The sequence below is a fragment of the Gavia stellata genome, chromosome 2 (genome assembly GCF_030936135.1).
Source record: "Gavia stellata isolate bGavSte3 chromosome 2, bGavSte3.hap2, whole genome shotgun sequence".
In the NCBI taxonomy this organism is placed as follows: domain Eukaryota; kingdom Metazoa; phylum Chordata; class Aves; order Gaviiformes; family Gaviidae; genus Gavia; species Gavia stellata.
This window is the reverse complement of record NC_082595.1, coordinates 25,830,367-25,856,310: the sequence shown is the minus strand read 5'-3', so window position 1 is coordinate 25,856,310 and position 25,944 is coordinate 25,830,367. Positions and strand designations below refer to the sequence as shown.

At 37.8% G+C, this 25,944-nt stretch overlaps 1 protein-coding gene across 1 annotated transcript in view; it reads left to right on the top strand.

The window, feature by feature from the left end:
• Positions 1–25,944, top strand: part of SDCCAG8 (SHH signaling and ciliogenesis regulator SDCCAG8) — a 114,259-nt gene that overhangs the window by 5,452 nt on the left and 82,863 nt on the right. Inside the window, exons 2-10 of the mRNA XM_059835129.1 lie at positions 7,841–8,020; positions 8,132–8,214; positions 13,213–13,326; positions 13,739–13,864; positions 14,166–14,306; positions 15,478–15,542; positions 17,729–17,917; positions 20,037–20,175; positions 23,336–23,488. Coding sequence (XP_059691112.1) covers positions 7,841–8,020; positions 8,132–8,214; positions 13,213–13,326; positions 13,739–13,864; positions 14,166–14,306; positions 15,478–15,542; positions 17,729–17,917; positions 20,037–20,175; positions 23,336–23,488 — 1,190 coding nt within the window. The remainder of the gene's footprint in view (positions 1–7,840; positions 8,021–8,131; positions 8,215–13,212; positions 13,327–13,738; positions 13,865–14,165; positions 14,307–15,477; positions 15,543–17,728; positions 17,918–20,036; positions 20,176–23,335; positions 23,489–25,944) is intronic.

The following is a 25,944-nucleotide window of genomic DNA, read 5'->3' as shown; positions in this document are numbered from 1 at the left end:
TGTTCTTTATAGACAGTCTTGGGCAGTGTCTGAAAAAACATCTTTTGTTTAGGCAATGCAAACACGGTTCAATGCCTTCTCTGTTTTTTCTGTTTCCACTTCAGTGGCAAATTGTTCTCTCAATGTTTTCTGGTTTTTGGTCGTGTTGTGCATCCTCCCTGCCCACCCCCCCACCCCCCCCACCCCCCCCCCACCCCCCAGCGGATTACTACTTTGGAAATACAACTACCTCTTCCATGTTGTATTTTACTTCAGCGTGTCCTGGTTCTAGCCTTTATCTTAATTTTCTTTCTTTTTTTGACAAGTTGAATGGATCTGTAAGGTGTCTCCAACGTAAAAAATATGTTGTTGTTCAGCAGTAGTGCTGACATTCCCATATAAAAAAAAAATTCTACCAATTATATTTATGCAAAGATACTTCTCTGGAAAAAGGATACCTATACTATATTTTCAGGGAATAATACTTAGATTTTGTAGTTACAGTGAGTACAGAAAATAACCAGAGTTATCAATGCTTCTTTCAGGACAGAGGAGTATCGTTATTCAGCATGTAGAATATATGGCATGTTCTTTTTGAACATTATTTAATGTTTCAGTCAGGGCCCTATTGGCTTTGTCTAAAGCATTATGCTTAACTGAACTTAATCTAGTCCAAACTTGTATTCACATTTAGATGAACTGAGGGATAGGAATATCTTTGTACCTGGAACGGTATGGTCTTGATCTCCAGTTAAGATTGCTGGTTGCTGCTGTCTCTGAAATAATAAGCAGTAATGTATTTCTTTCTATTAGGTGTTTATTCAGCTACGGTCATTTCTAAGGCATTAGATAAGTTATCTGCCTGTCCCTTGTGGCAAATATTGCCTGTGATTTATACATGATAGCTGACAACTTGACAATGTTTTTGTGGAGCAGTTGCATCTGTTTTTTTGATGTATCGGGTTTGAGCCATCAGGTTTTGTTGCTAGCTCACCATTTTTCATAATAATCTCAAATACTTTAAACACTGAAAAACAAAGAGCTTTATAGTAAATAAAACTTATTTTCTGAAGTTGTAATCCAGATAGGTCCAATTTCATTTATATCCTCAGCTGTTGCTATAGGAAATAACACATCAATGAAGTTTTATCATACAACAGAAATACATGTTCAGTTTTTATTCATAGAGTCTTGTTAAGAACTCGTTAGGTCATGCAGAGAGGGAATTAGAAAGGTGAAAGCCCAGCTAGAATTAGAATTAGAAAGAATTAGAAAGGTAAAAGCCGAGCTAGAGCTCAACCCGGCCACGGTCGTAAGGGATAACAAAAAATGCTTCTATAAATACATTAACAACAAAAAGAGAGACAAGGAGAATCTCCATCCTTTACTGGATGCAGCGGGGAACATTATCACGAAAGATGAGGAAAAGGTTGAGGTACTTAATGCCTTCTTTGCCTCAGTCTTTAACAGCCATACGAGATATCCTCAGGGTATTCAGCTCCCTGAGCTGGAAGACAAGGATGGAGAGCAAAATAAACTCCCCATGATCCAGGAGGAAGCAGTTAACGACCTGCTGTGCCACCTGGACACTCATGAGTCTATGGGGCCTGATGGCATCCACCCAAGAGCACTGAGGGAGCTGGCGGAGGAGCTTGCAAAGCCGCTCTCCATCATTTATCAACAGTCCTGGTTAACAGGGGAGGTCCCGGATGACTGGAGGCTTGCGAACTTGACACCCATCTACAAGAAGGGTCGGAAGGAGGATCCGGGGAACTACAGCCCTGTCAGCCTGACCTCGGTGCCGGGGAAGATTATGGAGAGGCTCATCTTGAGGGCGCTCACGGGGCACGTGCAGGACAACCAAGGGATCAGGCCCAGCCAGCACGGGTTCATGAGAGGCAGGTCCTGCTTGACCAACCTGATCTCCTTCTACGAGCAGGTGACCCGCCTAGTGGGTGAGGGAAAGGCTGTTGATGTTGTCTACCGGGACTTTAGTAAAGCCTTCGACACTGTCTCTCACAGTATTCTCCTTTGGAGAAGCTGGCGACTTGTGGCTCAGACAGGTGCACTCTTTGCTGGGTAAAAAACTGGCTGGATGGCCGAGCCCAGGGAGTGGTAGTGAAAGGAATGAAATCCAGTTGGTGGCCGGTCACAAGTGGAGTCCCCCAGGGCTCAGTTTTGGGGACAGTCTTGTTTAATATCTTTATCAATGATCTGGATGAGGGGATTGAGTGCTCCCTCAGCAAGTTTGCAGACGACACCAAGTTGGGAGGGAGTGTTGATCTGCTCGAGGGTAGGAAGGCTCTGCAGAGGGATCTGGACAGGCTGGATCGATGGGCCGAGGCCAACTGTATGAGGTTCAACAAGGCCAAGTGCCGGGTCCTGCACTTGGCTCACAACAACCCCATGCAACGCTACTGGCTTGGGGATGAGTGGCTGGAAGGCTCCCCCGCAGAAAAGGACCTGGGGGTGTTGATTGACAGCCAGCTGAAGATGAGCCAGCAGTGTGCCCAGGTGGCCAAAAAGGCCAACAGCATCCTGGCCTGTATCAGAAATGGTGTGGCCAGCAGGAGCAGGGAGGTGATCGTGCCCCTGTACTCGGCGCTGGTGAGGCCGCACCTTGAATACTGTGTTCAGTTTTGGGCCCCTCACTACAAGAAAGATATTGAGGTGCTGGAGTGTGTCCAGAGAACGGCGATGAAGCTGGTGAGGGGTCTGGAGCACAAGTCTTATGAGGAGCGGCTGAGGGAACTGGGGTTGTTCAGTCTGGAGAAGAGGAGGCTGAGGGGAGACCTTATCGCTCTCTACAACTACCTGAAGGGGGGTTGCAGAGAGGTGGGTGTTGGCTTCTGCTCCCAAGTGGCTAGTGATAGGACAAGAGGAAATGGCCTCAAGTTGCGCCAGGGGAGATTCAGGCTGGATATTAGGAAAAAGTTCTTTCCTGAGAGAGTGGTAACACACTGGAATAGGCTGCCCAGGGAGGTGGTGGAGTCTCCCTCCCTGGAGGTATTCGAGGAGCGTGTGGACATGGCATTGTGGGATGTGGCTTGATGGGCACGGTGGTGTGTGGTGTGTTTTTTTTGTTTGTGTGGTGGTGTGTTTTTTTTGTTTGTGTGGTGGTGTGTTTTTTTTGTTTGTGTGGTGGTGTGTTTTTTTGTTTGGTGGTTTTTTGGTTTTTTTTTTGTAATGGATGGACTTGATGATCTTACAGGTCTTTTCCAACCTTAGTGATTCTGAAGTAGAAAAGAAAAATACTGATTGAATTTTAGATATGCAAAACAGTACTGCATGCAAGCAGTTTTCTGCAGTACGTTTTTACTGAGGCTCTGTTTCTATAAAATATACTATTACAGGAATAGCCTCACTGAAAAAGTTGGGTTGAATGTGTGAGCACTTAAAAATGAATGACTTCTAAACTCATTACAAAATTATCTTGTTGTCTTTAAGCAAAGGTTCTTTGATGTCAGCTAGTTTGCATCCACAGAGGTTCTTTCTACTCCTTTCATATTTAAAACCAATAATTTTACATTGGCGGAAACAGCAAAAGTAATCTTTCAACTCAGTAATTTGTCTTCTTTTATCCTAATGCCCTTATGTCCCTTATTTAGGAAAAAAATGTTATAATGTACTTATTCCCTTTTACATGTCCAGTTCAACTCTTAGTGAAGTAAATGTTAGCTCTTCAGTGTCTAGTGAATGTAAAGACAGACCATCGGAAACTCCTAACTCCCAGTTTCTGAGTGGTGAGTGTTTTGCTTATGGCAGCAACTTTTATAATTTGGAAATTGGCAAGCCTTTAAGAAACTTTGGCAAATATGTGATGAACCTTTCAAAAATGTTGTGACGTTATTCCAGAGGCAGGAAAGTGTAGTCAAGAAAAGTAGACATCAGGTGCCATTGTGTATTGGGTTTGTGTGGCAAGGTTTTGGTAGCGGGGAGGGGGCTACAGGGGTGGCTTCTGTGAGAAGTTGCTAGAAGCTTCCCCTGTGTCCGACAGAGCCAATGCAGCCGGCTCCAAGACAGACCCGCCGCTGGCCAAGGCCAAGGCTGAGCCAGTCAGCGACGGTGGTAGCGCCTCTGGGATAACAGATTGAAGAAGGGGGAAAACAACTGCACAACGGCAGCCGGAGAAGAGGGGAGCGAGAGTATGTGAGAGAAACAGCTCTGCAGACACCAAAGTCAGTGAAGAAGGAGGGGGAGGAGGTGCTGCAGGTGCTGAGCAGAGGTTCCCCAGCAGCCCGTGATGAAGACCACGGTGAGGCAGGCTGTCCCCCTGCAGCCCACGGAGGTTAACGGTGGAGCAGATATCTACCTGCAGTGCGTGGAGGACCCCACGGCGGAGCAGGGGGATGCCCAAAGGAATCTGTGACCCCATGGGCAGGCTGCACTGGAGCAGGCTTCTGGCAGGACCTGTGGACCCGTGGAGAGAGGAGCCCACGCTGGAGCAGGTTTGCTGGCAGGACTTGTGACCCCATGGAGGACCCACGCTGGAGCCGTCTGCTCCTGAAGGACTGCACCCCATGGGAGGGACCCACGCTGGAGCAGTTTGTGAAGAGCTGCAGCCTGTGGGAAGGACCCATGTTGGAGAAGTTCTTGGAGGACTGCCTCCCATGGGAGGGACCCCACGCTGGAGCAGGGGAAGAATGTGAGGAGGAAAGAGCGTCAGAGACAAGGTGTGATGAACTGACCTCAACCCCCATTCCCTGTCCTTCTGTGCCGCTTGGGGAGGACAAGGTAGAGAACTTGGGAGTGAAGTTGAGCCTGGGAAGAAGGGAGGGGTGGGCGGAAGGTGGTTTAAGATTTGGCTTTATTTCTCATTACCCTACTGTGATTTGATAGGTAATAAACTAATTTCCCCAAGTCAAGTCTGTTTTGCCTGTGATGGTAATGGTGAGTGATCTCCCTGTCCTTATCTCGACCCACGAGCCTTTCATTATGTTTTCTCTCCCCTGTCCAGTTGAGGAGGGGAGTGATGGAGCGACTTTGGTGGGCACCTGATGTCCAGCCAGGGTCAACGCACCACCCATTGATAATGATTTTAATGTGTTTCACTGTGACCACCCAGTGTATTTATGGAAGAAGAGGACATAGCACAAGGAGATCTGTGTTATGTTTGAGGATAAAGTAGTAGCTCGGAGTTCAGAAGCTGTAATACTATGAAGAGAGAGAAGTTCTGGGAAAAACTGTATACAGGCCTGTTTGGTTTTGGTTTGTTTTGATTTGTTGTTCTTCACTGCCTATGGAGCAAATACTGATACTCTGTGCTTCTCTGACAGGGGTCTACAGTGAATGGGGAAATGAAGGAATTTTATTGCTATCAGATGACACACCACATAATAACTTAACTGACATTAAACACTTCTTGGCAACAGCTAGTTCCAACATAGTTTGCTAAATATTTAAGCCGTTATGTCAGTGAAATACTTCTATCATTTATCAGTTAGCTCTCCCACTCTCATAGCATCCTGGAATGCTCAAGAATGGATGAATAGCTTAAGTATGCCAATAGAGAAATATTTGACCTAACCCCCTTTTTTTGAGTCATTGCCTTGTGAATTGTATTTGGGTTTATTATCATAAATAATAACTACTTAAAATGTGCTTTTTATGTCTTCTTTTACATTAACTTCATTAAAGGATGGAATACCTGAAAATCAAAAGAAGTGATGCTAGTTATAAGATGACTGGGCTTTAAAAATAAGTGCTGAGAGAATATTAATAGGTCAGAAGTGGGTCAGGTTTTTATTAAAAACTAGCATTTCTAAAAAGTGAATGATGGCTGGCATACTAAACTGAGAATCATGTTCTTAAATATAATGCTTTTTTGGGAGGTATTTCTATTTTATAAGCTATTGGTAAGTTATAACCAGGCAGAGAAAAAGACTGAAAAGGACTGTGAAAACCATTACAGTGGGGGAAGAAAAAAATTGATTTCCCAACTTCAGTCAAGATGGTATGAACTTGAAAAAATAGATAAAGTGAAGGCAGAAATATATATCTAGCTTTTGTGCTCTGACTTGAACTGCTATTCACCTTTACATTTGGAATAAAGGAACTATTAACATTTGTAACCAGCAGCATATATTGCACTCTGAGGCACGTCTTTTGAATTCTACCTAGTAAATGCTTAACTGTGATTATTTTTTTAAGCTGTTTTTGCCTATGAGAAAAAAATATTTTCAGTTAGTTATTTATGCATCATATCAATTTACAGATTACAAACATGTAAGAATAAATGCTGAAAAGCTTGCATGTCCTTCATACTGTTTTTCTAGTTGTAGCAGTTGCTTCAATAACAGATGTTACCTTATAAGCTTTGTCTGATAAGAGTGAAAATCCTGTTCTGTGGGCATCTATACCTAAATGTTTCATATGCAGTAGTCCTAGGGGAGAATAACTGTCCAAAGAATTCAGGGCTAAGTGAAGAAAATAGCTATGATTTTATGTTTCTGAAAGTCAAGTAAGGTTCTGAAAGTGTGGGGTTTTAAGTCATTAATAACTGTTAACTATTAATGAAACTTTTCTGATTCAGTGTAGTTTTGACTGGTAGTCACAGGTGACTGTGGCATTGCTTTGGAGGAACATAGAAGAAACATGTTGTCTTATATTCCTGAGAAAGGGGCTGTGAATCATGGTGGAGGTCTGTTTCACCAAGCGTGTAGACTCTGACTGATGTATGGGTCATTTTCTTGCTTCACTTGGTATTACAGTAGAACCTAGAGATCCTGCTTTGTTGAACATTGCATAAATCCATACTACTTAAGTTACTACTCTGTCTTTTCTAGTTAGTGCATACGTTGCTTAAAGGGAAGATAAATTAAATATCTCCATTTGTACACATGAAGTTGAAAGAAAGAAGTAATAAGTGAATTGCTTGAGGTCCTACAGCATGAACCACAAGCATCATTATCTAAAACAAAGCCCTTATTTTCTGATTCCCAGTCCAATTGTCATCTCTCAGCTGCAAATCTCTCAAGTTTCTTTTCTGGCATATTGGAAATGTTCAGCTGTATCAGAGTGATATAGCATTTATGATTGGAAAGTTTTTGATTTTTGTGAAATCAGCTGAATCAAATAATAATTAAAAAAGGAATATGAGAAAAAATATATTGAAAATGAGAAAAGACCATTACTGTATCACCCTCTAGTAAGTCGGTTAGTTCTTGAAAGGGTTCATAAAAATACTTGTATTTATCTGGAAAGAGTTTTTTGCTGTTTTGTTTTTTTTTCTGGAATGGTGAGTGTTATTATTTATTTTTCACACTTGTTCTGAAGTTGTTGGTCTTTATTTAATCACTGTTTTATGTTGGCTCAGTTTGCTGAGTTTTTACTTAATTTACTCAGATTTTTTTTAGTTGTGCTGTACATTGCTTTGTCATGTGTGGTGGCATCATTAGAATTCAAAAATACTGTTCTTGGTGCCCAATCCTGCACATTGTATGAAATACAGCATGAGCTGTAGGTTCGTTGAAAAGTAATCGAAGCTGCATATGCTAGGAAATATTTTAGGGTCAAGTATATTACTAATAGTTGAAACTTCATCTCTGCTGGAGATTTCTAATAGTTACTACTTGTGTTGCTGCAGAGTCCTAATGTATTAACAGGCTAAAATGCTGTTTATAGCTTCTTCTTTGAAAACATCATAAATATTTCTTTTGCAAATTGTGACATACAGTAGTTGTTTTGGCTCTTCACATTAGGTAATCGCTTCCAGTGGCTGAGTTTAGATTAAGTAGTCAAGCTAGACAGATGCTGAATGCTTTTAGTTCTCCCAATTTTTTGCAAATTTAAAACATCAGTCAGTAAATACTTTCTTTTACGTTGTTTATTGCGGCTAAAGATGTGACTTATTTTTTTTCAGAGCGTGCTAGTGAAAGCATTCATCAGCTGAAATACGCCTTGGAGGAAAGAGAGTTTGCAAAGGGTGAGGGCGAAGTTGGATTTGACCAGTCCTCTGTGGACAAGGGCAGTGATGATGTGGACAGGGGCAATGATGACAGTGGGAATGCAGCCTGGCAGGAACTGCAGCACAGTCACGCAGGTAAGATTACTCTGAAAGCAAATAGTTTAAAAATTGATAGAAATTATGCTAATTTCAATGAAAGAAGTAAATGTTTTTTGGTTATAATAAATGTTTTTTATCTCTTCCTAGTTAATCAACTTAAAATTTTATTGCAACATCAAGGAGGAACGGGAAGTGAAGCCTCTCTGTCAATGAGGAAGATGTCGTTCTGTGTATGTTTCTTTTCCTTGTTTCTTTTGTGTTGTTTGAATGAGCAGAATGCATGAGGAGATCAATTTTTCTAGTATCCAGGAAGAAAAAGAAGCACCAAATCATTTTTATATTCTGGAATAGAGGAGATTCTTGAGGCTGTGGCTAGAACATGGTATGCTTATGACCACAGCAGAAGAAAAAGAAATCTCTAACACAGGATTTAGACCATTCTCTTCTTTTGTTGACCATGCAGTGGGAGTCACAGCTTTCTCATCTTTCTTTCTACCAAAAGTTCATCCTTTTTGTTTTGGAAACAGTTGGGATCAACTACATGGACAAATTTCTGTAAAAGCCGCTTCTGCTTTCCTTAGACTGTACTTTGGGATTCTGGAAGGCTTTCTTATGCTGTAACCATGCTTTTTCTTTAGAGGATTAGAGATGTTCATGTAACAACAGGTTTTGTAGCTCTCTGCCAAAATGCTGTGGTCTCTGTCAAAATTAGTTTACATCCTTACATGGATGGGCTTCTTGGATTTAGCCTCCCTGCAGAACTGCACCAAAGTACATGCAATGAACAGTTCAGTTACTAGTATCTAGCAGTTCTCTGTATCCATAAAGGAAAATAATTTAAAGGCATTGTTCCAGTTTTATCTTTTAATGGCCTCCACTGGGTACTTTGGTTTATACTAAACAAGACAAGCAGCTCTTTGCTGTCAAAGTTGAGGTAGTAGCAGAACAACCTGATGCCTATATTCCTGCTGTGTTGCCTTCAGCCTGTGTAATGAGCCTAGCTCTATTGTTCTGACACGGGGAAATTTTATTTAAAGTTCGACTTTCCTGAGTGTTCCAAAATCCGTGAGTTTAGTCTGATTGTCCTGTCAGGTACTTTTGTATCATATTGGTGCAGGATAGAATTAGTGTTTTGTAGCTCAAGGGAACGGTGCATCATTGGTTGATCCTGAGATTACATGAATCAGTATCAACTTGTATTTAGCCTTTGGAGGGGAGGGAAAGCATTTTTTAATCCATCTTTGTCAAAGTTTTCTACTTATACTGAGAAATTTTAGTAGAGTGGAAAAATTCAGAAAACAGGATACTATTTCTAAGAAACATGTGATAGTGCTTTCAGGGAGTGGATTAAAGGATGGAGGAGTAAACGGAGAAAAGATGGGAATTTAGTGTGTTGATAGGGCATTGTCTCATTTCTTCCTCTTGAAGTTTCCAATGAGAGGGATTCTGTGAAGTGGTGGCCTTATTCTCCTTTTCAACTGTCATTCATCTGCTTGCTAACCAGGATGTGAAAGTGTTCTGAAGACAGACCAAGTATAAAGCTCAAAAAATGTGGAAGTACAAAAGTGCACACACAGCAAAAAACCCCAAACCCTTATAAAATATGAGCTTGTCTGTTGGTTTGCTGGACACCACAGAAATGCTTCTTGTATAAGAAAAATCAGATTACCCAAAGGTCAAGGAAAGCAATCTTAGATTATGAGTAACCTTATCCTTTTGCTTTGAATTATGCTGGAATACCTGATGACTACTGAATAGTAGATGACTACATGTCATTTTTAGCATCTATAGCTAAAAATAATATTTCACAGGAAGTGTACTGTTTAGTAAACTTTACAACATTTCATACATATAAATAACATTGTCTTAACAAAATTCCCTTCTCTTGCCCATTGATAAAAGTTGCAGTAGACATAAAATGAGTACATCTTTTCTTTGGTTACACCCAGATGGTTGGGCAGAGATTTTTTCCTTTTGCTCTCTACCTCATCACCTGGGGTCAAGGCCCAGCCAGATCGCTTCATACAACAACTGCAGTTCTACAAGCCAGGTCTTGGCTAACCTAACTGCACCCAGCCTGGGTTCCTGACGCTGTTGCTATAGCTGGAGTTCCTGTGACTGATTCCCATTGTTTCTTGCCAGTTTACAAGGCAGCAGATTTAAGACTGCCAGCAGGAGAGTGTCTGGGGTTTAGAGGTTTGAAATTTGAGGCATTCTGGAAAAGTATAAGGTGGGCCAAATTATTTGGGATGTTGGCAAAACTGTTTGTCATCGTGTAGAATGCTGGCCTCTAAAGCTGCCAAGCATTTATATTTTATAAACCCTTGTGTTTATATGGTAAACTTTTCAATATTAAGAATGTAAATGTGAATAGCATTTCTGAGACTCAGGCATAAATGTTTGGTAATTTATACTGATCAGATGTGTCTTTCAGTTCTGATTTTAGTGTTTGGCCTCCTTTAAATATATGCTTCCCTGACCTCTCTTCTTTCACCCTACAACACATGTTATTATCAGAATAGTAATGAAAAATTACCAAATTAATTTGTAATTAATTGATAACAATTGTGTAGTAAAAAAAGTGAAAAGAAATAAATCACAAATGATCTACAAAAGGGCAGGTAGAGGCTTCTAAACAAAGAAATATCCCAGTGACAGTGCTGTGAGTTAGTAAGTTGTGTTAAGAAGTCCTCTGTTCTTCTTCTGCTGGGAAAATATACTATGTATTATTTTCCTTTTAGTGAAACCATTCTTTAGCACTCTTGTATACATTACACTGATGTTTCTCAGGTTAAACATTAGCACTGTTTTTCAGTGAAAAATAATTTGAATAGAAATGGAATTTTTCACATTTTCGAACACTGCTGTGGTGTAATCTTTTCAGGGAGGCAGCTGGAGGTCTCAGCTGCAAGGTGTCTATTACACTTTCAGGAAAGAGGGAGGGATGAATAGGAGCCAGAGGAACAGAACGATGAGTTACAAATATTATCAGCACTATATTATATATACTTTAACAAGTGTGATTAATTTTTTAAAACTTCTTATAAAGTAGTTGAGATTAACAAGAGTTTAAAGCAAGGTGAGTTCTGAGTCAATAGAACATGAAACTTACGTGCACTGAGCCAGGTGAAATACATTGCAAATTTGGAGTCTCTTCTCTAAATGTTTTTCTAGCTGGTTCTGGAAAACCTTCAATTTGCCTCTGCAATTCTAGTTCCAGATTTCACAAGAGTCCCCCCTTTAATATATCAATTCTCATATTGGTTATAATTTGACAGGAAGGCTTTTTTCACTAGAAACCTTCCCCTCACCCTGGTTAGTGGATTTTATCTTTAAAGGTTGGACAGGGAATCTTAATACCTCGTTGAGGAAAAAACCTTCAGTTGCTGGCAGAACCTGTAGATAAGATAACTAGTAGATAAAATAGCTAGCCATTAGTAGCTTGGTTTGGGGTTTTTTTGAATGGTGAATGTTTCAAAAATAATATTTTAAAAAAAAAAGATGTAGGTTTCTGAATCTTTTAGGAGATTCAGGAGATTTAGGAGTCCAACTGTTCAGTTAGTTCCTGAAAATTAGTTCTATGATCTTTGAGACTTTAAATATATTTGAGAAGCATATAATGGAATATTTTAGCACAATAAGGTGTGTTTCTGACCTGAGATCACATATTTTAGAATTGTATCAGCTTCAAAACTAGCTAGGGATTTGCATAAAGATGCTTGTTTTCATCCAGAATAGTGAACTAATGCTAGATATGTACCTGTTGTTCCTCTGAGAGGACCCCATTAACAACTCTGTGTGAATTTTATATCCCTACCAGAAAAGAATACAAAGAAGGGAGATTTAGCCTTTTACAAATGTGAGTAGAACTGTTCAGTAAATTGGTGAAAAACACAGACATCTTTCATATGAGAGGATATATGTTCTACTTAGAGACGTGTCCCAGTTTGACTGTCTTAATTTTAATTATTGAAAAAAAATAATAAAACCAAACCAAAACATGGTGGCTTGCACTGATATACTTTCTTTTAGCTTCAGGAATTAAAATAGTTCATATATGTCAACTAGCATTAGACTACCTAGTTCTTTCAGTGGATGAAATTTGCAATAGTGGAATATCAAACTAAGGTACTAAAACAATATTGAAATACATAAAGAGGATGAGTGAGGATCTGATAGTAGCTGATTTATTTAAATTTGAAAGTAGAGACTCCATTGAATATTTCTGTGATTATTCAAAGGCAGTTTCATGGCAGACTAACGTGTTTATGCTTAATACTGTTACTCCATTAAAATGATTTTAAAGTATGTTATACTTCATTAGAACTAACTAAATAAAAATATATTTATTATATGCACTCTAAAAAAGTCCTTTTTATTAGACTAACAAGGACTGTTTGTTGCTAATAGGATCAAAGAGAGGCTGTCGTTTTTAGGAAACTAATTTATGATTGTAGGGGTGTTTCAGTAATATTTACTTACATTCTTTATCTGTGCTGTATTCTTAGGAGTAAAAGTTGTAAAGTTATAGCAATTGTGTTTTTCACGTTTTGTAAAAAGTTTAATTCCTGTTTAAATCTTGCTGAGAAAGGCAGAGATGTAATTGTTTAACTTGAATGGGCAAGGATTCCCTTCATTACCTTTTTTAACTAGTTATTTGTGAGGCTATCAAAAATTTTACCTATTTATAGGGTCTTCAGAAAGTTTCTTTTAGAATTGTCTTTTACAATACTGATAATCAAGTTCTTTGATAAAGGTAATATCTATTACATGTTTTTCTGTGTTTCTGTGGAGGTATTAAAATTGCAGTCATAGTTGTGTTTCTGTAGCAATTGTCAATCAACATTTAGAGGAATTGCCTTTGCATATCCACAACTCATTAAAATTCAAGGGGTTTTTATATTCATTTCACAGAGAAAAAAATACACCCTTACGTTTGTCTAAAATGGATGATACTCTTAAATAGCGGTATGAATTTCATTTACAAATCGGTTTGTGGATATGATTTAATCCTGCTTTATAGATGTGTTTAATCAAGCAGCTGTCCATTTTGACAGAAGTGACATATTTACTTTTTGTATTGAAGAATTTAAGTTCTTACTGCTTTTCCCTTCCTCATGATCTAGTACTTGGTGACTTTTTATTAAGTGTACATAGTATTCTGTGTGCAAGTAACATTTTATTGCAAAAAATGGAAAATAACACATGCTATTCTTTACTTCCTTCAGAAACTCCCAGAAGCTGCAACTGGAGACTTACCAGCCCTTTCTGATCTCGTTCCTATAATCAATGATCAGTCACAGTACATTAACCATTTAGAAGCAGAAGTGAAGTTTTGCAAGGTATTAGACAACATATTTCACCTCCTAAAACCGTGGTCCCCTAAATATGAAGAATTGCTTTAAAAACAGTTTACGCTTAGTCTTGAGACTGATTGTTGTAATGACCAAAGCTGAGCCAAACGCAGTTCAGTAGATACTGAGCCTTACAATGAGTCTCGGTGCCTGTGTAGTGTTTAAGGGTCTTCAAAGACATTTTTATGTCCTATGACAAATACAAATAAGCATTTTTTTCAAGAAGTTATATGGACATTCAAGCTACAAAAATAGAGAATCTGTCCTTTGAGTATTCTTATTCTCTCTAAAAGGATTAAAATAGTTGAGAATGTTAATCTAGACTTTTGGTCTCAAGATGTATTTAAATGTTGATAGCCTTCTCAAGGAGCCTTTTACATGCAGTTCCTGTATCCTATAGGAGGAATTGTCTGGGATGAAAGATCAAGTACAAGTAGTTGTACTTGAAAATGAGGAACTCCATCAGAAACTGAAATTCTTAACTGCGGAACATATGTTGAGAGAACAAACTCTTCTAGATGCCTCAGTAAGTTGTTTTTTTTTTTCTGTTGTTGTTTTAATCAGTGTTCAGGGACCTGAATCTTTTTAAGGAAAGCTATATAAATGGTTATCCACAAACTGAACTTTAGTGAAAATTTAACAAGAGTTTGTAAACATGGTTTTCTGTGCATAACATTATCGTAGAATGCCAACCTAAATAACTTGTTTATTGGTTCTTACATTCTACTGTAATGAAATTTATAAGATTCAATACTTACATAATTAACATTTGTTTAAAAAAACCAGCCTATATAATTGTAACTGAAGCATTAATATTTTCATTTTAGGCAAATACTCAGAACTCCTGGCCTGTAGGTGTTAGTGACTGTAGCATGCGTCAGCCTGTCACCTCATCACCAGCACATAACAAAGAACAGGCTTTTGTTACAGCAGCTGTTGGAGAAATAGAAAAATGGCCTGTAGAAGTGGTTGGTATTAACCTTTTTTGCAGAGTCATACTTTTGCAAAACCTTTTGGTGCTGCAGATGTTGGTGTCCTGTCAGTGATGGCTCCACTGTACTTTGGAGATTCTTAGCAGTAACACAATGCACAAGCAGGTGGGAACTAGCTGGTGTAATTTAGGTAGCCCTCCAAGCAAGCTCTTTTGCAATGAGTCTTTCTGCTCCTGGAGCAGCGCAGGCTCAGTAAGGTACAAAAGTTGCTTTGTGCAGTCTGTTTTCCTTGAGCTGAATTACACATTTTGCACTTTTAGAGATACAGAGGAGCCCTAGAGATTGACAGACAATGTTGTCTCTGTCCTGTATTTTAAGATTGGGAAGATGTTCATAATTTTTTTTGCTCTAAATTAATGGGGTAGCATTGCCATCTTTTGGGAAAAACATGGTTAACTGAAAGTTTTGATGTATTTTATCCATGAGCGTATGTGTGCTGTGGAATTTAAAGGGTACTTTCATTCTTCAAGGTAATTATGTGTATTTATTATTTTTTTCCCAGTAAATTTTTTTTTGTTATTTTTGTGCCTTATCTAGAGCTGAAAACCTTGTCAGTGATCCCTAATGCCTGCAGTTGTTTGAAGGCTAGTTTTTACAGTAATTGTACTTTTTCTTCATCTGTCATATTTAAAGCAAGAAAATTATATTGATTGTGACTTCCTTCTAAGTGTCATAGTGAGCTAAATTTCTGGTGTTTTATATGGTTCATTATCACCATTGTACTGAACATTTATATATCTAGTTCTTCACCAGGTAATAAGAGTAACTCACTATATTATAAATAAAAAGCCAGTCTACTTGAAGTTCTTTAGAATTCTTTTTATTCCTGCTGACTTGTGGGAGAGTAAGAGAAAACTCAAGACAAGATCATCAATTTGTGTAAATCATTGTAGATGGCTGCAGTTGAAGCTGGAGCAATTTACCATATGAGGATCTGGCAAGATGTATAGAAATAAGAAAATGGGAGGGCTGTTCATTTTGTAGACTTTCACAAGTGTGAAATATTTAGATTTCTCTGACAGTAGTGTTTCAACAAGTTTACATCTTTAGGGGAAAAGAATGACTGTGGCTAATATATAGATTTATTTGTAAAGACAATGTTACGAAGGAAGCAAAAGACACTTCTTTTCTCCCATCTTTTCTAAAGGAGAAACTAAAACTTCTTTATCAAGAACAAGTCAGTGTCCTTGATGCTCAAATACAGTCTCTACGGTAAAGTGAAATGTTTTGGTTTTTTTTTCTTAAAATTATTGTTAATAAATTACCACTTCATAACAACATGAACCACTCTTAATTTTAAGTAAGAGAATACCTGAATGTCGTGTTTTCTGATAGTGTCCCTGAAAGCTGGTTTTACATGAAGTTTTCTCAAATATAAATGTGGCAAAATTGAATGTATTATATAGCAACATTAGCAATATATGAATTTTATAAATTCAATTGAATTATTGTATTTATAGAAATTACAACTTGATATAAAATGTCTTTATCCTTTTTACTCTTTTTCTTTATAAAAACATCATGTCTGTTAAGGTAGACCAATCGGAGAAATAAAGAGAAGTTACAATTTTAACTTGTGTGAGCTCTTTCATAATAAGCTTTCTTCTACTAATATTTTATATCGCAAGTTTTAGAAATCTTAAGCATCAAGCTAGTTTAAGCCACATAATGATTTTGGAGCAGGAAAACATAGTTTTGAAGCATGGAGGCAGTGTTTCCAGTCCTGCATATCTTTAAACACAACATAACCTGCATATCTTTGAACACAAAAATATTTGAAAATAAGTCCTCATGTATTTCTCAAAATATTAAAGGTTTGAATAGATGGCAAACTATGGAAAAACAGAGGTAGAGGCAATCACTTTAGATTTGGTGTTCTGCAGTAAACTTCCTCCTGTACACCTGCATTCATGGTACTGCTGCTGAATCTGTTTAATTATGTTTTTCCCTAAATAAAATATGTTTTCATATATATCCGAAAATTCTAGACTTCTCTGTGTGTGTGTAAAAAGAGGTACTGGTGGGAAGACAAGTTTATGCCCTCTACAGTGGTGAAATCTTACATGTGCAAAGCCAATTGTGCTAGTGAAAATAAAGGAGGATCTTAAATTTCAGTTATGTAATCCAATTCCTCCCCCCTTGGCTTGATGTGTTACATATAATCAGAAATAAATGTTGGAAGGTAAAATAGTCTGAAAATTTCCACAAGTACGTTATTCAGCCTCTTGATTTCTCCTAAGGGGCATGATCTTTCAAACCGTAAGTTCTGCAAAGCACTTGAGCATTTGCTAAATTTTAATTAAAGTGGGAAATTACATCGCTTTCAGTGGGACTATCCTTGTTTTTAACTTTAAGCAGGAACTTACATTGGACTCACTGATTTCTGTCCACGATGTCCCAACAATAGGTCTTTTGTACCATGACTGTCTAAGGATTTATGCAGAGCAAATTCTGTTCAGGTTATAGTGGATTATATTTAATAGACCAACTACTAAAATTGGAAAAAGTGCACAGAAGATTTCCCAGATGGAAATAAGCATGCATGCAGTGTATATATCATGTGCACAGTAAATTCAATGTAACCAGAATGTGTCAGACTTACTATGTGTATGCTGCCCAGATGGCCTGCATAACAAACCAAAAGCTTTGGATTCATTGCACAATTTGTCAAATTGATCTATATGTGTACAGTGTGCATTTGTCTGGAACTTCCTGATGTCAGCATTCCTACCACTTGCGGTCTCCCCGGCCTGACAGATGCTTGGAAATTCTGGAGAAAATTCTTCAGAGCACCTGGTAAAAATTTTGGAGACAAGTAAAAAACTTACCCCGTTTTTCTGGAGATGTGGTTGACCTCAACTTTGTGGGTATCGCTGGATCAGAGCAAATGTGCTGAATACATCTGGATTTTGTCTAGGGAGCATAAGGGACATTCACTTTATATTGTAACTTTACAGTTAATTTGAAAGTAGAGAAGAAATGTGAAGTTAATGATGATATTAGCAAGAACAACAGAAAAAAATGTTAGATAGGGTATTGAAATATTTATACAGCTGATAGGGTTTCTTGCTAATGAATCCTTTACTCTGTTCAGACAATATGTAAGCCTACAAGTTTATCTAGTAATTTTCTGTGCAACTTCACTATTTTCTGATACTACAGAGGGAAGAAACAAATTAATATAATTTTGTTTTGTCTATTAATAATTTTGATTGGGCAGTTCAACTATTATTCTCTGCTAAAGTCTTCTTTAGCCTACTGAAATGTGTAAAATAATGTTCATTACAGGGATTCTTACAGTTCTATTTAGGTTGCATCTGTAATTATACATTGCATATAAATATAACTTGTAGAAATATTTGATTGCTCAAATAATACTTTTTATTTCTTCTATCTAGAAAAGATCTTTCAGAATCTCAGAAGACATGCAAGGATTTGGAAGGAAGGCTAAAACACCAGAAGTCACTCCTTTCAGCCACGAATTCTGTCCGGGTTGGTGGTCTGTGTCTGAAATGTGCACAACATGAGGCAGTTCTTGCACAGACTCATTCTAATGTTCACATGCAGACCATTGAGAGGGTAACAAAGTAGGTTTGGGGGGTATTTACTTTCTCATTGAAAGTACAATTGCTTACACTAAATCGTATAAGTCTAAATGTGTTGGATTGCATTCATAGAGAGATGTGTGCTCACGGAACAATGGACGCCCAAGTTGAAGTTATAATGCTAAAATCAATGGCAGAATATGAACATAGGTCCCAACCACTTTGAAATCCATGGTAGATTTGCTAGTTATTTCAACTGGGAAAGTATGTTAGTCATTATCTTGTAATTATGATACCTTGGGCTGTCCAGATAGTCAGGCTGTTGATAGTCTGTTTCCCTCACTTTTTGTACAAATAAACCCTTCACTCTGTCAGAACAAATATTATGGAAGCCCATATATTTTGATTGATGATTTCCTGCAAAAGCTTCTTATCTTTCTGTAGTTGGAAGTTTCTCTGGTTCAACTTTATTCTCCATACATAAGCAGTGTAATCCTTTCTGTTTTTCTGCCCCCCTCCCCCCACCCTTCGAATTTGCTTAGTAGGTCAGATGTTTGGGATAGGATGCATTGCTACTTCCTAACTACAATAAGTCAGGGGAGAAAAGTTCCTTTGGATAAAAATAAACTAAATTATTTGCTGCAGCCTTTTTTTAATTGTAGCTTTTACTTAAATGATTTAAAAAACAGCTATACAGGCTGAACATAATATATATAATTCAGAAATTCCAACAGCATTGAAATGGTTTTTTTCTTAAGAAATTCTGCTAGTCAATCATCTTCAAAACTCTCTCCCTTTCTGCTTGCTAGTAATAATGATAGGATACTACAGCTTTCTCAAAGTTTGTTAAACAGACATCTATTTACTGTCAGCTATCTGAAGCTGCTTAGGATTTCTGAAGTTTTAGAATGAGCTTGCTGTAGATGAGGTAGTGCAATTAGGAGCAAGAAGACTGAAAGGACATAGTACATATAGTCTGTCAAATGGATATTATCTCTACGCATTAGATGGCTGTTGCCAGGGTTTATGTATTTTTCTATTGTCAAGTCCAAGAATTTTCTGGGAAAGCTCTCTGTTGCTGAAAAGTCATGTTTCAAAAATCTACTTTCGTAAGAAAAGTAATTATTTGTCACAGACACTGGAAAATATAAACAAACTATAAATCAGCACATTCTTGTTGTCTTGTATTATAGTGCAGTTTGAAATAAAAGGGTTCAGCTGACCTATTTATCTCTCTTAAGCCATTATTTCAGTTTGAGATTTAAAAAGCTACATCTTCCTGTGATGCAACTTATTAAAAACAAAGATATTTCAGCAGGGATTTTCAAAGGGATTTTGTCCAAATCTTGTTGAAATGAAATTTCAAAATATGACTGTTACCATTCCACACAACATGAAGGAAAAAAAAAAAACACCAAAAAACCAAACCCAAACACAACAGTTTTCATCCAGAATCTCTAGTTGCACCTAAACCATAGATAACTATACTCTGAATTTAAAAGCTTTCAACATATGAAAATAACAAAAAGGTGAAGTTAAGTATTACAGTTTTACTGACCGTGCTTCACCATTTGGTATAGGTCTCAGTTTCCTAGTGAACAAAAGTTCAGAGGGGATGTAGAATCCAGAAATCTTACTGTTTAGTTTAGTTCCAGTTTGCAACAAAGGACTATTGATTTTTATTTGGCATACTTAGTGATCTGAATTTCTTGTTGAAACTAACCCTTCCTTTTATTTTTTTCTCCCTATTTTATATTTAATGACAGTGTAATTTCATATTGCTTTGATTTGTTTCTTAAGAAACTTGCCTGCCTGTTTTTTTTTTTTTTTTAGCATGGATCCCCATTTTGTAATGCCAACAGAATGTTGCTCAGCTTCAGTACATTTATGACTTGAGTTCTGCTGTCATTACTGGCAGTTTCACTAATGGCCCATCATTCTGAAGTGAAGGACTGGTCATTGAGCAAATGATACTTTTAATATCTGCCAAGCTAGCAGTATGCTGTCTTTCACTCTTAACCCATGCTGGTTTTAGTCTTACTTTACTTACCACCCTTATGTCTTTTATCTGTTAGCATTTTATATTTGATGTACATCTTGGGTTTGTTTTTTCTCTTGAGAAAAGATATAGAAGAAATATCTGTTTTTTCTTTATATGCAGAGAAAGAGATGACTTGATGAATGCACTTGTTTCACTGAGACGAAACATGAAAGAGATGCAGCAAAGAGAATCTAGTGCTTGTGAGCAAGTTAAACAAGCTGTGCAAATGGCAGAAGAGGCCAATTTAGAAAAAACAAAGGTAAATTCATCAGGAAACAGGAGCTTTTCAGTATTCAGATCTACTGCAAATGTTAATTAGTTTTCATGATAATGAGAGAATACATGCATAAGACCTTTGTTGCATGTTGATATGTAGTAGAGTTAAAAGGATTGCACTGTGTGACTGTTTCTGAGCAGTAACATGAACTCTATATTTGACTTCTTAAATTCTCATCAAGGCTGTAGGGTGTGTTGCATTCTTAGGCCATCGTTTAAATCCTGATGTAGTTTCGCAGCTAGGTGATAGAAATTGAATTTTCAAAGGCATTCATGACATGTAGAAGGATAATTCTCATATCACATTTCTGAGCTACTCTGGAAAGAATACTTAAAATGCGTACAAACAACTCTTTTGCCTCAGATGAGTGCAGTGCAAGCATCTCTGAAGATGAGAAGTCCTGTCTGATACTACCTACAGGAAGCTTTTGGTGCTATGTAAATAATAATGATAAAACCAGTTTTGATCTAATGCTTGTGTTAGCCCTAGTTACTATATACAATCAACTGATATTGACCTAAATTATTTCCTTGATATTTAGTGACATCTACTGTATTATTAGTGAATTACTGTGGAATTGAGAGAAGTTTGGTGTTTGTGGTTTTTTGTTTTTTTTTTTTTAAATAAAGTACTGTTGGTTTTAATAGTGGACAAGATTGATATTATTGTTCTATTGAGCAAATTGGTTTTATTCATCCAATGCTGTAACAGAGAGTGTGTGTGTGTAGGGTCTTTAACTATAAACAGTAGAGAAAAAATAATGAGCGCTGGAAATCCTGTGTACTTGTTAAATTTAATTTCAGAGTATTACAGCTCCTTGGTTTTCACTGAACAAAGAGAGAAAGAATCCTTCTGAGCCCATTGTTCACATGTCACATCCTGTCCCTGAGGGGTTAAATTTTTAAATTGCTTACTTGTTTACTTTTTTGGAGTGGATTCTACAGTTGTCAGATAGAAATGTTATTCACTTACTGCTATTTAAATCTGCACAAAATACTTTTCCTCCTCTGTGCAATAACGTGAAGTTATCTGATCTTCCTCTTTTTTCATTTGGTATTGGAAATCTTTATTTTAATATTTAAAAAGAAAATCGCTATAAATTCTTATTCAGTGTAGCTCATGTTAGAAATGTGGACTAAGAATAAAACTTAGTACGACGAAATTAGTAGAACCTTTAACAAAATGGGTCTTTGTACCTATACTATTTCTGCCACACAAAGAAAGCAGCTCCATAGGATCTCTACTGGCCACTCTCTTTGCTGCAGCAAGGAAATGTGAAGAGCTGTCTGTTTGTATACAGGACTGAATAGTAGTCTGTTTTTTCCATGCTCAAAAAAATGTTGTAATATGAAGGAACAGGAAGAAATCTTTTACTTGTGCTGCATTAATTTAGCATTTTTACATGTACTGGTATTTCTCTCGGTAAGTACATTTTCCCAGTCCTATTCTACTCTTAAGGTGAAGTGGTGTTTTCCTTTGTGATTATCATGGAATCCAATAGAACAGTGCAGATAAGAAAAGTGAGGAGTTAGCATTTGGAAGCCCAATGTGTTATAACTGCAATTTCATCACCGTGTTTACAGAAAGTCTAATCTCAAGTGCTTATCATTTAAAAGCACCACTTTTCCTTGTCTTTCAGTTGTCTCTGTAGTTTGTAGCCTCTTGCCTATTACATAGAGCAAGGAGGAGATCTGGTAAGGTTAAACTTCCATAGTTGAAGCAAATCTGGGAGTGTGTTTTCAACATAAATGTCATAGAAGAATAATTGTTTGAACTGCTGTAGTCAAAACAGTGGAACTAACAAAATACACATCTCTTCTTGCAACTTAATACTTCTAGAGTGCACTGTTTTACATGGCTATCAAACTACACCAGTCTTATTCAGACAATTGTATGCTGATGATAAATTCCTACAGAAAAGGATTCAAGGCAAGAACAGAGGGATTACCTCACCCAGGTAGACTTGTGATAGGAAAGAGACCCTGAGGAGGGTCCAGCAGAATTGACATAAATTAATGGAGACTGTTAGAGCATTCTCTGAAAATTATGGTTTAATTTGCTTCCCCCGTGAACAGCCCAACACTAAGGAAATTGTATATAGGGGATTGGCTTTGAGTGGAAGAAAAATAAGCACTTTAAAAAAACTAATTTGAAAATAAAAGGTAATAAGGTACAATTCCTAGAAGGAAGTTACTTTAGCTTCCTTGAAATAGGATATGCTGAATATCAGCGAAATGATGAAATGCAATCATCTAGTTTACTCACAGGCTAGCAAGCTGTGTTTAGGCTGCTTTGAATACTTCAGTGTACTTAATGGAGTAGTGTATTTCTGATTTAAAACTGACATAACACTCAACTGCTCTCCCTTTGTCAGGGATACATCAGCATAAATTGATAGATTATTTTTTTTTCCCCTAACTTTTTTAAAAGATAGTGTCTGCTGTGCTTCTTGCATATGAACTTATGTTTCTTTTATTTTGATAGAAAACACATCTATAACGTGTGCTTTTAGCACTTCAAATTAAGTGGGATGCTTACAAATTTTCAGTAGAATTCATCTTCTTTATTTGCCAAACCTGAAACAAACAAACAAACAAAAAAACCCAAAAATTGTTTCTTTATATCTTTACTTACGTCTTCCAGGTTTCTTCTTAGCCTTCTCAGTAATTGACTTCAGGGGGAAAACAAGTAGAAGTGCATATGTTATTTGTTTGGTTTTTTTCCTTCAGCTATGTAGTTAGGCAGTAACCACAGTGTCTGCAAGGAGTGAAATATTGGAGGCTGGTTCTAGTGATGTACATTCATTAATTTTAAATGCAAGGCAAATAATCATCTTAGTTTTAGGAGAACAGCTACCTATTTGGAAGATATACTCTGAAAAATGCTTCCATCTTTGCCATGACTTGTAAAATCTAATAGATTTATAAATTGCAGTAGGGCTTGTTTGTAAGTACAAACATGTACATCTGTTTTCAATTTCTTAGTCCTATTCTAGATGTTAACACAGTAGGGTATGTATAAACATCATAATAACTGTGTAAAAAAATAAAATATGTCCTTTCTAATAGCAAATTTGTTTCTCTGAAGACATGTCTGTTTAAAATTTTAGATTTCTTCCACTTAAAAAAATAGTTCTTTCTAGGCTCTAGTCCAGTGTGAACAGCTGAAAAGTGAGATGGAACGGCAGAAGAATCGTCTTGAAAGGGAGTTAGCTGCCCAGCTAAATAAAAGGACTGATGAAAAAGAAGCGCTGCGGGAAGAAATGAAGAAGGAAAGGGAGGACTTGGCAGCAATGGTATGAGTTGGATTTTTTCTGTTTGTGTATTACAATGAGCGTATAATCCTCTTTAAACTTTCTGTTTGCTTGTCTTTTGTTTCAGTTTTGGATTTGAGAGCTCAGTAAATCACTTCACCGTTGCTGTAAAGCAGTGATAGGTGACTTACAGTGATCCTTTGAGTCTGAAAAACTGGGTTTTATGCTATGTGACTAGATACATACTAGGTTGTTGATGTTATGCACTTTAGTTTGCGTAATGTTTTCTAATGCACTTCGTCGAAGTAGGAAAGGGTTAAGCCATATGTGATACAAGGTTTGTACCTAGCTTCTTATAAGGATTATTATTTAGTTTGCCAAGTCAAGCATTCAGAAGTTGGCACGTGTCAAAATTAGGATTCTTTGCTACTTTGAGCTTACATATACACATATATTAATGTTATAGTATCACATATATATTAATGTTACACTATAGTAATTGCATACTAATACGGTATTTTTGAGTGATCTTATCATATGCTTAATTTGCCCACCTGCAGAGATGTGTTGGAATCTCTTTTCCCACTTCTGCTGATGTTTATAAACTCTTAGAGACAAAATCTGTCTCATCACTTGTACTGTGACCATTACAACAGAGCTGTGATAACCTTGTTTTACACTTCTAGATGCTAGTGTAATTTGAGTATAAAACATAAGGGTTTTTCTGCCCAATGGAATCTACAGAGGAAACCTCATGCTAACAGCTGTAAACCTGTGAGATGTGACAGAGGAGGCACTTCTAAGGTGACTGGAGAAATAAACAGGAAGAAGAGTAGAGAGAGAAATGCACCATGATTTAGTGATTTTCATGCTTACTTGATTTGCAACCTCTTCAACCATTTTCTGGTGGAGGTATGGAAACAATATAGTGAATTTCTCTTCTGGTTATAGGCTTTTTCCATATTTTTGGGCCTCTTTTAGAAATAAACCATATAGTTTATAAAATCTGGAGAGCACAGATTGAACAGGATAAAATACTTAAGTGTTTAAAAAAATGTTTAAAAAAGAGGAGGTTCTTTAGTAGCATTGTTGCTTGTGAAACGGCTGGAAAGGTACTATCATAAACTGGGGAACCACCGTGATATGGTTGTATTTCTGGTATTATGAGATGGTAGAATAATGTTCTAAAGCTGCTACAGGAAGTCAAAGCCTTTGACTCCAGTTCCAGATAGTAAAACAGGAATTAAGTACCGTGATAGGGATTAAGTGATATTTAAGAAAGTGAACTGCTGTAAGTGATCATCACAAATCTGTTGCCAGGACAAACTGAAATTAAAAAAAAAAAAAATTACATGGGAGACAATGAGAGATTATTAAGCAACTCCTAGTTTGAGTCTTCACAGTCTATTGAAAGTTATCTTTGTTATGCATTTAGTTGTTTCGTTACAGATCTGCTTTAGAGCAGAGTATGCACTTCAAAGTACAGTCTATGAGACAAGCATTTCATACCTTTTGTTAGTAGAATAATTCACTCCTTAGTGTCACCACAGACTCACAGAATCACTAAGGTTGGAAAAGACCTGTAAGATCATCAAGTCCAACCATTAACCCAACAACACCATGCCCATTAAACCATATCCCACAGTGCCTTGTCCACACGTTCCTTGAACACCTCCAGTGAGGGTGACTCCACCACCTCCCTGGGCAGCTTATTCCAGTGTCTCACCACTCTCTCAGTAAAGAAATTTTTCCTAATATCAAGGCTAAACCTCCCCTGGTGCAACTGGAGGCCATTTCCTCTTGTCCTGTCGCTAGTCACTTGGGAGAAGAGACCAACACCCACCTCTCTGCAACCTCCTTTCAGGTAATTGTAGAGAGTGATGAGGTCTCCCCTCAGCCTCCTCTTCTCCAGGCTGAACAACCCCAGTCCCCTCAGCCGCTCCTCATAAGACTTGTGCTCCAGACCCCTCACCAGCTTCGTCGCCCTTCTCTGGACACGCTCCAGCACCTCCATGTCTTTCTTGTAGTGAGGGGCCCAAAACTGAACACAGTAGTCGACGTACAGCCTCACCAGCACCGAGTACAGGGGCACCATCACCTCCCTGCTCGTGCTGGCCACACTGTTTCTGATACAGGCTAGGATGCTGTTGGCCTTCTTGGCCACCTGGGCACACTGCTGGCTCATCTTCAGCTGGCTGTCAATCAACACCCCCAGGTCCTTTTCTGCGGGGGAGCTTTCCAGCCACTCGTCCCCAAGCCTGTAGCGTTGCATGGGGTTGTTGTGACCAAAGTGCAGGACCCGGCACTTGGCCTTGTTGAACCTCATACAATTGGCCTCGGCCCATCGATCCAGCCTGTCCAGATCCCTCTGCAGAGCCTTCCTACCCTCAAGCAGATCAACACTCCCGCCCAACTTGGTGTCATCTGCAACCTTGCTGAGGGAGCACTCAATCCCCTCATCCAGATCATTGATAAAGACATTAAACAAGACCGTCCCC